The sequence below is a fragment of the Camelus bactrianus genome, chromosome 2, assembly GCF_048773025.1.
Source record: "Camelus bactrianus isolate YW-2024 breed Bactrian camel chromosome 2, ASM4877302v1, whole genome shotgun sequence".
Lineage (NCBI taxonomy): Eukaryota > Metazoa > Chordata > Mammalia > Artiodactyla > Camelidae > Camelus > Camelus bactrianus.
In genome coordinates this window covers 117467059-117482165 of record NC_133540.1, presented here as the reverse complement: position 1 = coordinate 117482165, position 15107 = coordinate 117467059, and the positions used below count along the sequence as shown (strand labels likewise).

Here is a 15107-nt window from a genome sequence, read left to right as displayed (position 1 = left end):
CTAGAACAGAGCCTGATACATAGTAGAAACAGAAGGAAACAATTAGTGAACTGATTGAAAAATCTGAGGAGGTCATCCAGAATGGCGCACAGAGGGATGGAAGTAACGAAGAGCTGTGGCAGGTTGAATAAGTGTCAGTCAATCTTAGGTCTCGCAGGGGTCAGGTAGAAGGGACTAGAGAATGTGAAAGAGGCCTCATCCACAAAGGTGATAGCTGAGATTTTCCCAGAAATGAAGATAAACAGAATTTCAAATTGAAGAAACATGATAGTCTTAAGTCATAGAAAAAAAAACCCCAAATTAAATATATTTGGGGGGAAAACTATAGAATATAGAATAAAATTAAAGTCACAGTAGTAGTAGTAGTAATTACAGCTAACATTGTAATAATATTCATCATATACTAGGCACTGTTCTAACCTATTTGTGAATATTAATTAATCCCCACAATAGATTTTGATGTAGGTATTATTATTGTATATATATTACATGGAGGAAACTGAGATACCAAGAAGTCCAGTAACTTGCCCAATGTTACACAGCCAGTAAGTGGTGGGGCTAGAGTTTGAACTCCAGCAGTCTAGTTTCAAAATAAATTCAGATAGGTTAATGATTTTACCACAAAATGAAACTATTAAAAATGCTAGACAGGATGCACTAGATTATATGGTGGCAAATCCAAAATCTCAGTGGCTTAAAACAACAAAGGTCTGTTTCTTGCTCATGGTCATGTCCATCCCAGATAGAATGGGGACCTAGCTCTGTGTCATCCTGACTCCGGAACCCAAGCTGATAGTGGAACCCCATCTGGAACACTGACGGTTTCCATGCAAAGGGAAAGAGGGAACCATGTTAACTACTCTGGTTCTTGGAGCTTTCATTTGGAAACTTTCAAGCGATGCATATCTATTTCATTGAGTAAAGAGCAAATCCTGTGACCACACCTAACACCAAATTGGCCAAAAAGGTAAGCTGACATATGTTCCCACAGAAGAAGAACCAGAAACATTTGATGAAAAACACCAATGACTTTCAGAATTTAGGTGAATATGTATAGAATATTATAAATGTGGGAAGGGACTTTCTAAGCATGAAAGTATTGGTAATTTGATCACATAAATGTTAAAAACATCTATGTCAAAAATAATTAACAAGTTATTGAGCAAAGCCATTTATAACATATAATTAGACCAAAGGTTAGACTCCTGAATATATAAAAATTTAAACAAATCAATAATTTTAAAAACATCCATTTTAAAATGGACTAAGATGATGAACTGAAAAATAACAAAAAAATGCAAATGGAAGAGTAATCTTCATTAGTAATTAAAGCAAGATGCCCTTTTTTACCTAGATGGTAATAAACCGTTTTGATGAGAACAAGAGAAAATGTGCACTAACTGCCATCTGTGTTAAAAACAAAAACAAAACCTTTCCAGGAGGCGATTTGGCAATAGTATCAAAAGTCTTAGATTTAAAATGCCCATCACTTTGACCAGACAGCTAGTCCAGTTTTAGAAATTTAAATAAAGGTATACATAAATATTTAGCTATGAGGGAGTTTACTCAACATTGTTTATAGCTGGGGAAAAGTGGAAATAATTAAATGTTCAACAAAAGACATGGTAAGTGATTGTTCATGCACATAGCAGAATATTCTATAGCATTAAAAAATGTGGGAGAGAAAATATAGAACAGTATGCATAATCCTATTTTGCTTGAAAAATTTATATGTGTATGTATAAGAACAGTCTGAAAGGGTATACATCAAAATATTAACACTGGAGGGATTGTGTGTGTTTTTTCTCCTTTTTTGAAGATCTGTATTTCTAATTTTTATCATAAACATGTATTGCTTGCATAGTCTTTTAAAATGTAAAAATAAATCAGTGGCAGTGGTTGGTACACATTTCACCATTGGGACTGGCTGATACCCAATCTCGATATCTAGCCTTTCTCTAAAGCTGAGCCCCTTTCTTAAGTCTTGGACCCACGGTTCCCCTCTCCATTCACACTGCTGCTAGTCCAGCCCAGACTTTGTGCCCCTGTTCTGTTAACTGGGCTTCTGCCTTTTTCTGTTACTGTCAAACTCTGTTCTCAGTAACATCTTTTGAATCCCAGGCCTTCTAATACCAGGACCCAGATTTCCTTCACTAATCACCTTCCTGGGGATTGGCCCCCTGCTCCTAAATTCCAGGCTGGTGTCAACAGTCCAGTGCCTCCTAATGGACACCTTTGATTTTGACTTTCTGCCCTACCTATTTTCATCTCCAGGTGGAGTTGTCGCATTCTACCTGCTGGTCAGGACAACCAGCTTCCAACCTGTATTGGGCTGCCACTTGTTCTACTGCTGCTAATTCCTCTTAGATGCCATGAGTTGCCGTCCCTCCCACCCTGACGTGCCCAGCTGCCAGCTGCTGCATCCCAGCAGTGAGCCTAGTTCCGCTGTCCTCCACTCCCCCAGTTGCTCCATGCCACTATAGGCACCTCGGGTCTCCCCTCTACATTTCTTGCCTTATTAAATTTCTCCCAGCTGGTTCTCTTTTCCAGCTTCAAAACACACTGAAAAAAATCAACTGGTAGTTAACAACTTGTATTTTGTGCTGTTGTTCGAGGTTTAGGTGACTAACAGTGAGGAATCTTTGGATGAGCTTTGGCCATCGCACTTGGTATCTACTGTTAACACGTACCACAGGTGTACCAACAGAGGGCGCTGTTCCCATTGAGAGGCACAGGACTTGAAAGATTCTACCTCGGTGCCTCCCAAGCAGAAGCAGCAATGAATTAATTACCTGTTACAAGACAGTGCTTAACTGTTTGTTTTTTCCAATGTTGTACCCAGGTATTACTTTGCTTTTCTCGAGATACGTCTGTGTTGGGTCACTTTGCGTACAGCAGTGCTTCGCCACCGAAATCGTACATACGAGGTACAATTTTAGTAACGTAAAGGAAGTATTCTTTAACACTTACTTAATCATGCCAAGACTGTTTGCTTTATAGCAAATATCAGTATTGTCAAGATTGTTGTTGTAAATTATGTAATAAGATTTCTCTCAGGTTATGGTAACCATCCTTTCACTCCCACTTAAGTCAGTGCCCAAGCAACTTATCACAAATCACAGGAAAGTGGTTCCCAAAACAGCATGTAAAGTTACCTTCTTTATCCTTCCTGTTTGCTCTCTCCTCTGCTGCTGTTTTTGCCGTTTCTGTTGACTATTTCCCCTTCTGACTGTGAGGGTCACTTGAACTTGCTTTTTCTACTTTTTTTTTGCCATCTTTATTCCTTATCTCAAAATGTTATACCACATGTAAAAGCTTGATACAATTTATATGCTATTGGCTCTCTAATTTCTATTTTAATGCTTCTACTCTTTATCACTAACTGCTACAAAATAATACTATTTCAGGATCCTACAGTCACCTGACAGTTGAACTGACTTCACCTAGAAGCCTCTCCCTGATTTCTCCTTTTTATGAAATAGTGAACACCCAGCACTGCAAGCGTATAAGCGTATTGTGTATGGTTGTTCTGCTGTGCCCGTAAAGAAAGAAGCTGTTGTCCTGTACCTCCTAAGTCTGCTGTCTGCATGATCGCTGCAGCCCCTGCCCTAAGACAGGCCCGCATTGCCTGGTGCTGGGACCGGGCTCCCCACAGCCTGGGGGCTCTCCCAGTCCCGTTGCTTCTACATGGAACTGATAGAAACATTTGGCTTGCTTGTTTGTTTCTTTAACATCACCTGCTGAAACACTTACTGTAGAACTTAATTATCTAATGGAGTCACCTCTAAATTCAGCCAAGATTGTAAGGCTTTCTGTCAGTTGATCCTGTCTTAAACTAGCTAATTTTGATTCCCGGTTTATTCCATATTACAACAGATTCATTCTAATTTCCATATACTCACTATGTGTCAGGAGTCGCACTCCTCCACCCTCAAAATCATAGGTCCTTGAAGAACTAGCCTATATCTCACCGTATCAGAAAAACTCAGAGTATTTCCTTCTATACAGGGAAAAACCCAGTTCTCTCCTACTGTGTTTCTCTCCTGTGTGTTTCTTTTACCATTCACACAAAACACTTCACTTCTGACACCTGTGGTCACAACTCTGTAGAAGTTTTCCCCACAGCAACAGGCAAGTTTTGACACTAGCTGGGTACCCTACAATTTAACTGAATTCTGACACCTGAGTTAGTGTCAGGTCCCACAGGGTAAGGACTCAGTCTCACAAGACTGCCCTCTCTCTCTCTCATGCACACACACACACACACACACACACGTATACTCTTCAGACACCGGTCACAAACCCAGGTTATCACCTGTGCTTCTGACCAACCAGCTATAGATTGGAGGTTCCAATAACCCCCTCCTTGAGTTTGGTTAATTTGCTAGAGTGGCCCACTGAACTTAGGGTAACACATACTTACCCTTGCCAGTGTATTAAAAGATACGATAAAGGAGACAGATGAGCAGCCAGATGAGTTGCAGTGCGTCATCCTCCCAGCTTTGACGTGTTTGCCCCCCTGGAAGCTCTTGAACCCCCTACTATTAGGATTTTATGGCGTCTTCCTCACACAGGCATGATCCATTATTAAACTCCATTTCCAGCCCCTCTCCCTCCTCTGGAGGATGGGGAGTGGGTCTGAAAATTCCAAGCTTCTAATCATGTCTTGGTCTTTCTGGTAACCAGCCTCCATCCAGGAGCCCATTCAGAGTCAGCCATCCATCCATCCACCTGTTCTCTCCTTATTCATGAGATCAACCCCTGCTGTCTCCACCCTAACCTAAGCTGTTCATGCAGTTCTTTGTCTCCTCTTTGCCACCATTCCCAATAAGAAATACAACAAAAAATTTTTTTAATTAAAAAATCTTACCTTAAAGCCAAGTGCAAAAATGTATGTGACTTTTTGGTAGACTCAACAGTGTTAGAAAAACTGTTAATATAAAAGCTACCTAAAGATTTTCAGTGGAAAGTGGGGAAAAATTCAGACCTTTAAAAGTTTGGAGGAAAAACTTTTAAAAACTCCTTTAGACATTTAATGATTGTGAATATACTTTATTTTTTTGAGACAGTTCTGATTTCAAATATTTAGCCTCATTCTCGGACTTTATCAACTGTTTAGGGGTTCAGAATATATTACCATCATACAGTTAAAGACATTTAATTTTAACTTGTCAGCACATTCCATAAGAATGTAAACTAATGAGGCATTGCAAAGCTTGGGACTTACTTTAATGAATAGACTTATTTATAATTAGCACAGCCATTCTATATTTATAAATAGATGCTGTTCTTAAGTGATTAAGATCTAGAAAATGTTTGTTCTTTTAATTATTTTGTATCACTTCTCCTTAAGTTTATATTGACTTTAATTGATGAAAGGATTTGCTAATATCAAAAGATTAGCTGGCATATTTTCAGATTAATTCCATAACATAAAATAAAATGAAAGGAGATTGTACTGTAGTCATTTTTTAAATTCCTTTAATTATTAGTACATTCACAAAATTAATTTTTAAAGTTTTTTTTTTCCTATTTTGTTTAATCACATTGAAACTCTATGGTTTTCTCTCACAGGAAAACTAGGACTAGAAGAATATGCTGTCTTTTATCCACCAAATGGTAAGAGTAATGCTATTGCTTCCTCTAGTGGGAAATAGGGAAAACTGCAACTTTTATAATAGGAATTTGACTTTCTCACTCACTGTCTTTAAGTGGATAATAATTTATCATCTTAAATAAACCTTCTATAGAATAGCCATTCTAATTAATTTTCCCATGTTTGTCGTAGGTTTGTGCTAAACTATGTATACCCTTTCTGTATTTTCTTGAGACCAATAGTAGCATTTAGAGGAAGCTGAGTAGGCTCAGGTGCTTAGTTTTCCTCTGAAGGACTCTCACTGGTCCATCCCGGGCCTGCCTTTTGGCTTTATTGGAGCAGTGCTGTAATGAGCGGATCGCCTTGAGTTGCACTTTATTGTTCTCATTATTTGACAACTGTGGTATTTATAAATGAAAAGATTTGAAGAAATATATCACCAAAATAGTGTGTTTTGATTAAAATTATCAAATGTATAGTGACCTCCTTAGGTATTAAATATTTCTTTGAGATTATTAGACAGTTTTTAAGATATGCTTCTTGGAAAAGCAATATATAGCAGTCCTTATTATGATAATATTAAGTTGCACCCTGAAGAAATTATTTTACTCCAGTAGAGTTAAGAACATGGGCTTTGTAACCCTGTAGACCTGGGTTCAGAGCCCAGTTCTGCCAGTTCACCCTGTGACCTTGGGCAAGTTATGCATCTTCGCTGAACTTCAGATTCTCCGTCTATAACATGTGGGTAACAGATGAAAGGAGACACACTGTATGAAACAGCATGGTACCTGACATGTAGTGAGTGCTCAAGAAATGCAGCTGTTACAAGTTGTGTTTAGCTTCTTTATTGACCAGCCGAGCTGAAACTCATCCTTGACTTTCATGGCACTGTTCTCTCCTTGCACTTCTCAGTGTGGGTCCCAGAGTCTTTCCCAGGGCATCCACCTCTGCCTTTCTTTAAGCACTGGTGTCCCAGTGTCCCGTCCCCCCCTTGTTCTGCTGCCCTTCTTTTCATACGTTTTCCTGGGACTTCTTACTTGCTCTCTTGCTTCTGTTTGTTAATTACTCTAAAATTTATGTCTTCAATTCTGACTTCTACAGTATTTAACTCAAACTTAACATGTCTCAACCTGAACTAATTCATCTTCATATGCCCACTATTTAAAAAAGAACAAACAAAGACAAAAATTAAATAACAAAACAAAACAAAACTCTGTCCTGTTTCTCTCTCAGTTAATGGGACTCTCATTTAACCAGTAATTCAAAGCCTAAAACCTGGTAGTCATTCTTGATTCCTTTCAGTCTTGGACCCCTTTCATCTAATAAGTCACCAGGCTCATCCAATTTTATCTTCAAAATACATCTGGGACCCTCTCTCCCTCACCATAACTACTGCCTTACCCTCATTCAGACTATTATCTCTAGTTCATTCATTGTAGCAGATAGCTGACTAATCTTTCTTCCTCCAGTCTTTTCTAGCTTTTTGCACAATGCTGTCTGAGTTATACATCTAAAAGGAAAACCTGAAAACTGCCATTTTTCTCCTTAAAGTTTTCTTAATGCCTCCTCATCCCTTTTAAGCAGTGTGCAAGCCTCTCAACATACTGTAAGAGGGCGTCTCTTGTCTCTGGCCCCTATTCAGTCTAACTCCTAGCTTCATTTCTCACCATTTCCCATCTCACTTTTTTTTTTTAATCACAGTAATATCAAATTATTAACTCTTTACCCACACGCAGCTACATAAACACTATCATTACCTCTCCTCTTCCCGCTGGCAGTAGTCCATCCAGCCTTTCTTCACTTGGCTGTCCTCAAAGCTCAGGTCAGGCACGGTCCTCTTCAGGAAACTTTTCCTGCATCCCCAGGTTGGGTTAAGGGCCCTTTCTCTAGGGTCCCGTGGTACCTAGGGTGAAAATCTATGGTATCTCTTACTATGTTATCTTGATATTGTTTGCTTATGCTTATCTGCCCTCTACAGTGCAGGCTTCTTGAGGTTCAAGATTGTATCGTTGACTTCTATTCCTCCAGCAGCTATCTGTAGTGGGACCTTAATGAGTATTTATTTGAACTAAATTAGAGGCTTTTTAATTTAATAGTTACGTATAACCTTTGTTACATCTGTCTCCCCAGAAACTTAATTTTCATATAACTTTTTATATTTATATAAGAATCGGGAAATAAGAAAAAAATTAATACCTCTGAAAGGCCAAATAGGATGTCCATGGACTCAAGTTCCTTCTCTCTATTCACAGGAGAGCTTTTCCAACTTCTTTGGGGATATATTAGCTTTTACTTAACATACATGTCTAACAAACTTGGTTGCTGGTCTTTATGCCCTCAAGTGTGGAAAGAAGCTGATATAGATAGGAAAATGGCTGACAACAGAAGTGAAAATCAGAGACTTCACGAAGGAAAATAGAAAAGCTATAAAACAGCATATAAAAGCATTCCTGCAAATCAGTATGGGACCATTTTATGGAAAAGCCAGTAACCCTCCACCCTTTTAAAAAAATTTCATTGGGTTGTAACATATTATGGTAATATAAGGCTTTTTTAATGAGCTTAAGGCACCAAGAAAAAAATGCTCCTATAATAATAGTAGTAATAGTAGTTGCAGCAGTAGCCACTAACATCTTCCATGCAAAACTATAGACCAGGCAGTGTGCAAAGTACACTACACGTATTAACTCACTTAATCCTTACAAGATCCTTCCAAGGCAGCTACTAATAGATAAAGAAGCTGAGGCACAGAGCATCCACTTGCCCCGCTGGTGAGTGACAAAGGCAGGCTCTGAGGCCAAACTCTTCAACTTCAGAAGCAATATTCTTAATCCCCATGCCCTACTCCCTCAGAAAGACGTTATTGAGTCATTATAGTGTCTTTTGGAAGAAAATTAAGTATTTAACATATTGAAAAAGTAGATGTATACAATAGGTTCCAGAAAGAATTTCATCCAGAATAAAAATAGGTTAATGCTTAATAGGGTAAACCCACAGCTGTTCGTAAACTTAATACTTAAGAATCATTTCTTTCCTCAGGTTGTTTTAGAGCCTTACCAGGATCAGAGAGGACTCTCTTCTCTGGCAATGAGTCTGAAATTGCATAACAAGAAGAGACAAAGAGCAGTCAGTCTTCTGTCCCTTTACTCTTTCCTCAAGGCAACACTAGCAACATTTTTCTATCACCCACCCTGTTTTTCAACCCCTGCCAAAGATAGGATTACTTTGAAATCTCAGGGACACCTGTGCCACCACCACCACCACCACCAAAACTGGCCTGGCTCTCAGGTCACTGGGGCTCACACAGAGAGGTTTGCCTGTAGCTCCCTGACACACTCTCCATCCTGACCAGGCAGGAGCTTACAAGGGACAGAGGTTCGCTCACTCACTTCCCCACCTGTGATCGCCTTTCCTTGGGTAGAAATAGCAGGCCACAGGGGCCAGGACATTCGAGGCCTTGTCCATGGACAGACTGTCTCTAGTAGATTCATTAAACAACTGGTGAGCAAAATTTCTGAGCTGAAGGAGAGTCTGCCTGGGAATTTTATAAGGTTTTCCTGCTTTTATTCTTTGTCCAACATCTATAATTTGTCTTTATTCATTTAATAAATACTTGCTGGCCTTGCTCTAGCTCCCCTTTCAGGTGAGTAGCCCACAGTAAAGGACACAGATAAAGGACCTGCTTCAGGGACCGTGCGTTCTAGTGAGGGAGACGTGCAATGAGTAGCTAATGTGAATAAATAACTGCAAATACACAGGGAGTGACGATGTGAACAGTGAAAGGGAACGGAAGTTGTTAGTGGGCAGGGAGGCAGGGGGCGCAGCTCTTGTAGACCAGGGAGTCAGGAAAGATGCCTCTGGGGCAGTAGAATGTGAACAGAGGCCAGGATCTGCAGGGAGGGGGAGGAGCACTCCGGAGGGAATGCGCAGCACGTTCGCAGGCCTGAGGCAGGAATGGCCTCGATGATTTGAAGAACAACAAGATGGCCGGTGTGACCCACGACAGTGAGCAAAACATAAACTGGTACAAGGTGAGGGAGGAGAGGTTGACAGGGGCCTGGTCGGGTCGGGAGACAGCTGCAAGTTTCATCTGGTAAGTCCAGTGTCTGGGCTTCCTTAGAGGCAATTTCTATTAATTTTTTTCTGTTCCTGTGAATTGACTATATACTTTCTTATTTCTTTGTGTGCATAGTAATTTTGTTGTTGTTGATAACTAGATATTTGAGTATTATAATTTTCTCCCCTCCCCAGAATTTGCTGTTATTACTTGTTGTGGGTTGTAGTTGTTTGTTTAGTGACTTTTCTAAACTATAAAGATTACCTTCTTTTGTATTGAGTGCCCACTGAAGTCTCTGTTCTGTTAGCTCAGTGATTAGTAAGTGATTTGACAAGAGATTTCCATATGTCTGAAACCAAAAAAAAAACTTCTCCCAGTCTTTGCTGATAGGCCGTGTGAAGGGGTATTCCTTCAAGGCTTAGCCAGGCCGTTTACAGCTCTGCCTTAGCTTTCACTTCCTGCTTGCACAGAGCCCGGAAGTCAGGCAGAAGCAAAAGCTGAAATTTTAAAAAGAAAGAAGAAGAAAAGAAAGCTGAAGGTCTTTTTTAGATTCCCCTGATTATAGAGGAGCTTTTCAGAGCCTTTATCCCTTTGTATACATGCTTCCCCAGTCTCCTCCTTCCCAGACTCTCCAGTCTGTCTGCTCCTCACCCCATCTGTTATCCCTTGCTGCCCTAGGTGGCTAAGGCTAATATATTTGAGGTATATATATATATATATATATACATACACACACACACACACACACACACACACACACGCAAATATATTTTAAATGCTTTTGATCAATATCCCTGGCTGGCCACTTCAGCCGAATCCCTCAGGTCAAAACACAACCAATTTTTTGATTCAAGATCCATATTGCCCCCTTCTGGCATCAGAAAGCTGCACCAGGATTGTGGGCAGCTGTCTTTATAGCCATCAAGCTGGAAAGTAGGGGATAGTAGTGGGTAAATTAAAATACCACGATCTTCTCTTTCCAAAATTCAGGAGCGTCCGTCTTTATTAAGTTTCCTTGATTGCTGTGAGTTTTAAAATTAGATTCCAGACTTTGAAAAAATTGATTCTAGCAGTTCTAGCCAGCTTAGCCATTTCTTTAGTGGAGGGGATGGAGTTTTATTTTTCTACTTTGTCTTCTCAGTGACATCTCTCCTCCAATTCCTGATTAATATTTCAAAAAGATCATCCTGAATACTATGTAAAATAAAAGTGTCACTCTTAAGCTCCACGAGAACAAGGGCCTTAATAATTTTGATGACCAGCATACCTAGCACGTGGAACCATGCATGGCATCAAGTTGCTGCTTAGGAAACAGTATTGAACAAGTGAGCGAATGAATGAGGGAATGACTGTAGATAATTATAGAGGAGCAAGAATAAAAGCAAGGAGGTGAGACTTGGGAAAAACATACATAGACCTGACTGAGACTTAAATGAACATCATAATTTGCTAATACCATTTGTTTCCTCCAAGACAAAAAGAGTCATTGCTAGTGAACATTAGGGAGAGGAGTTTTAGGACTCCAGAGCAGTGGTTCTCCAGTAAGGGCAGTCCCACCCCCTGCCCCCCAGGGACAGCTGGTGATGTCTGAAGACGCATCTTGTTGTCAGAGGGCAGGGCGTACTCACCGGGATCTCATGGGTGGAGGCCAGCAATGCTGCTACACCTGCAGTGCACAGGACAGCCCTTCACAAAGACTAGGGAAGACTTAGAAGAAATGACAAAAATATATCCTTTCAAACCTGCCTTCAAGTGTCAGGTTGGTAAACAGCAGTGTACTTTGTCAACTATATTAATAAAATAAAATTCAAAACATCTTATATTCCAAAATTCACTGCACGTGTAACTTTAGACATAAATTGAAAAGTATGATTTTTAGATTGACAATAATGATTATGTACTAATGTCTTGGGAAATTTTAACTGCTAAAATAAAGAAACAAAGTCATATTCTGAAGTTCTAGTTCAGAAAGATAGCAGATTTGGCTAGAAAACAATTTGACCGTGGTCCTAATTCCTATATTTACTGACCTGTAGGCTACATGTGGAATGAGAATAAGCAAAGGAAACGATCATTTCAACAAATGAATAAGCTATACTAGGTAATCCCAAATAAAAGAGTGTAAAAATTTGCTTCAACTGGAATGATGTTAAGGGGAATCGGATGTGATGATTATGACCCAGCTACAAATGCTAAGTATTAATAGAGACGGTGTGAAGATCAGGGGAAATATTTAGCAAGTGCAAGGCATGTTTATATCTAGAGTATTTTCACAGTCATATTTACTATTTATATCTCATCTAGCTCAAGATTTTATTTTTGCTGACGATGTTTACCGTTCTGCTATATCAGAGGCCCATTAAGTCATTACTCTATAAAGTTATTTCTATTGATTGGAGTAGGCAGTTAATATTTGAGACTTATTCAGTTAGATAAAGGATCTTAAAAGAATCACCCACAGCAGACTTGTGGAACTCTGAGGCCAGATAAGAGATGGTGTCCCAAGCATCCCACTGCCTGTTAGAAGTGCACTCTTGGATGCTGGCCAGGTGGGTGAAACTTGACCCTTGAAAGACTGAAGTGCTGTGTGGCAAAGGAAAGGATTTTGAAAAACTGGCCAAGAACATGACAACCTCTGAGATCAAAGACATGCTTTAGGTGGTATGTGCCCTAGAGAGCTAATGAATTCTTCACTGCTTCTTAAGCCTCCTACTTTTCTTTGCCAGAATCTGACTTTGTCCTTCTTCAGCAGAGCAGACAACTTACCCTTTTTTGGCATCTGAAGCCCTGGCTAATCTTGATTAAGCTGAAGTGAACTCTTATTTAATACTGACCAAAAAAACCAAAAAGATTTTCTTGGGTTTAAGCTAGTTATCTAAGCTATCACATTTAACTAGTTAAATGTGATACTCTCCCTTCTGAGAGCATAAAACAGCTCTAGTTAGTGAGCATCTGCTGTGTACTGAATACTATGCTGGCACGCTTTAAATAAATTAACTCATTGGTGCTTTAGCACAACCCAGTGAAGTCAGTATTATTTATCTCCATTTTCAAAAGTGAAAATAGAGACTCAGAGAGTGTTGCTAACTTTCCTGGAGACACACAGGACTGGAACTCATGTCTGTATGACTTTGTTGGCCACTTATAATTTCAACTCTGCGTTATTGAGAGCCTCCTATCCTATATGTTAATTACTTATTCATAAATAAGTCTTGTACTTTTTTATTTATAAGCCTTTATTATATTTATAAATGTTCAAATCTACATCATTAGCAACATACATTGAGCATCTCACCTGTAGAAGAAACTATGCTGGATGCTAAAGGTAATACACAGTTTGAATTGTGGCCCTTCCGCAAAGAGCTTATGACCTAGCTGCTTACGGAACAGCCGTAGATTTCAGAACTTGGGGGAAATGTGGTGAAAGTGTGATTAACTGTTAGTCTTCTTAATACATGCATCCCTTTTTGCTGCTTGGCAGTTCACTAATTCATTCACTATATGCTTCCTAAGGAAAAGTGCTTTGTCCTAAGGTATTCCTACACTCAAGACATCTTTATAAGTATTTGTAGATGAAAATTTGTAGATGAAAATTTGTAAGGTCTTCATTTCTGACTACCTTAACTTGTTTGTTCAAATGTTTCTGCAGTACTTAACAGAGGAAGAAAAAAGTGTTTTTGCAGTTAGAATATAGGGTTCTGTAATAATAGCAATCTGCTTTGAGATTTAGTGGTTAGAAAGATATAATATGTACTTATCTTTCTGCAAGGTATCAAAATATTCCTTCTGTTTATTAACTTATCTTTCTCTCTTAGCTTTTCTTTCACATGACAATGTGATTATTTTGGAAAAGTTAGAAAAGATGGACGTTTAAAATTGTTAAAAGTTTTTAATCAGTAAAGGAAACAAAATGAGGCCTCAGTTAGGGAAGATAGAAAAAGATGGGTGTTCACAAGAAGAACAAGAGACTCAACCAAAGATAAAAACAGAGAGGGAGACTGAAGAAGAAGAATGGCCTTTGGGCCCTCCTGCTAAGTGTGCTGTTGAGCTAGAGCTGTAGCTGCAGTCTCGTTAGGAACATTGACTTTCAATATGTATCTAATCTGGTTTTGCATTTTTTTAGTTTGTAAAAAGCAAAAGATCTTTAAGTTGGAAAGAATCTTACTATTGGAAGATCCTCATATGTCCAGTTTTCTTCAAGTCTCACAAATTTTTCTGTATTTTCTCTAGACATGACTGTTAAACATAGAATTTTAAAGTTAGTTCAGAGACAATCTTAGTCCCTTTTAATGACAACCAATTACTGAAGCTCAGGAGGTTTGATGACTTTCCAAACCCAGCTGGTTTGATAAGCCCATGATGGAATCCTGATCTGACTACAGACCAGTAAATTTCATGCTGCTTCTCTATTCATCATTTACTCCTTCTTCCACCTATTCATTCATTCAGCAAATGTGCATTCATAATTAACTACGTTCATGGTATCATGAAATGCATACAAAGATGAATAAAACACATTTCCTGTCCTCTGCAGCAATTCATTCAACAGCTAATTATAAAGCAAAATATAGTGGAAGGATAGTGATGGAAATATGAACAAAGTGCCATGAGAATGCAGAAGAATGAGCACTTAATTATGACTAAGAGGTTAAGGGATGTTTCTCTGAGATTGTACTTGTCCTTAGCAAGGTTTTGATAGAAATTAAAGCATTTCAGGATACAGAATTATCAAGTTCAAAGCTACCAAAGTATGAAAGTGCATGATGCATTCTGGTGATGGTGAGTAATGCAGTGTAGCTGCACCACAGTAGGTATAGAGTCAGGATGACAAAGGGGAGGCAGATATATCTCAAGGTGCCGTCATGAATGGTTAAGACCAGATGAAAGGCTTTGGATTTCACTCTGTGGACACTTAACCTATATTACAAGGCTGGAATGTGAATTCCACAACTACAGAGAACATGTCACATTCATTTTAATATCTCCAGAAGCTGCAGGGTAGGTTTTCAAACATTGGTTGATTGGGTGAGTAGGAACTCAGCAAATATTTGGTGGGTGGATGAATGGTCAGTAAAGGTATTTTTCATGGTCTCATCAACATTTTAGAAGATAACCTGACCCATTACGAAAGTTGGTTGGAGGGCAGAGTCTGGGGAAAGAGACACCAATTAGGAGACTCTTGCAGGAACATAGGTAAGAGTTTATCAGAGCCTGAACTCAGGCCCTGGAAGTAGGAAGGAAATGAACAGTTAAAAAATGGTATCAGTAAGTCCTCTAGGGCTTCATGTATTCATTCCACAAACATTTAATGAGGACCTATTAAATTCTGGGCATTATACTTGCCTCTGGGGATAGAAATAAATAAGGAATAGTTTTGTACTCAAGGGATTTATTCCATTGGAAGAAAGAAAAGTGATTATAATACAGTGTATAAGAGAAGGAAAAAGATCATTT

At 39.0% G+C, this 15107-nt stretch overlaps 1 protein-coding gene across 7 annotated transcripts in view; it reads left to right on the top strand.

The window, feature by feature from the left end:
* The window catches only part of TBC1D19 (TBC1 domain family member 19), a 145217-nt gene that overhangs the window by 93574 nt on the left and 36536 nt on the right, over positions 1–15107 (top strand). For all 7 annotated transcript variants that reach the window (XM_074349540.1, XM_074349546.1, XM_074349554.1 and 4 more), the window contains 2 exons: positions 2843–2927; positions 5575–5619. In XM_074349540.1, the coding sequence (XP_074205641.1) occupies positions 2843–2927; positions 5575–5619 (130 nt within the window). The remainder of the gene's footprint in view (positions 1–2842; positions 2928–5574; positions 5620–15107) is intronic.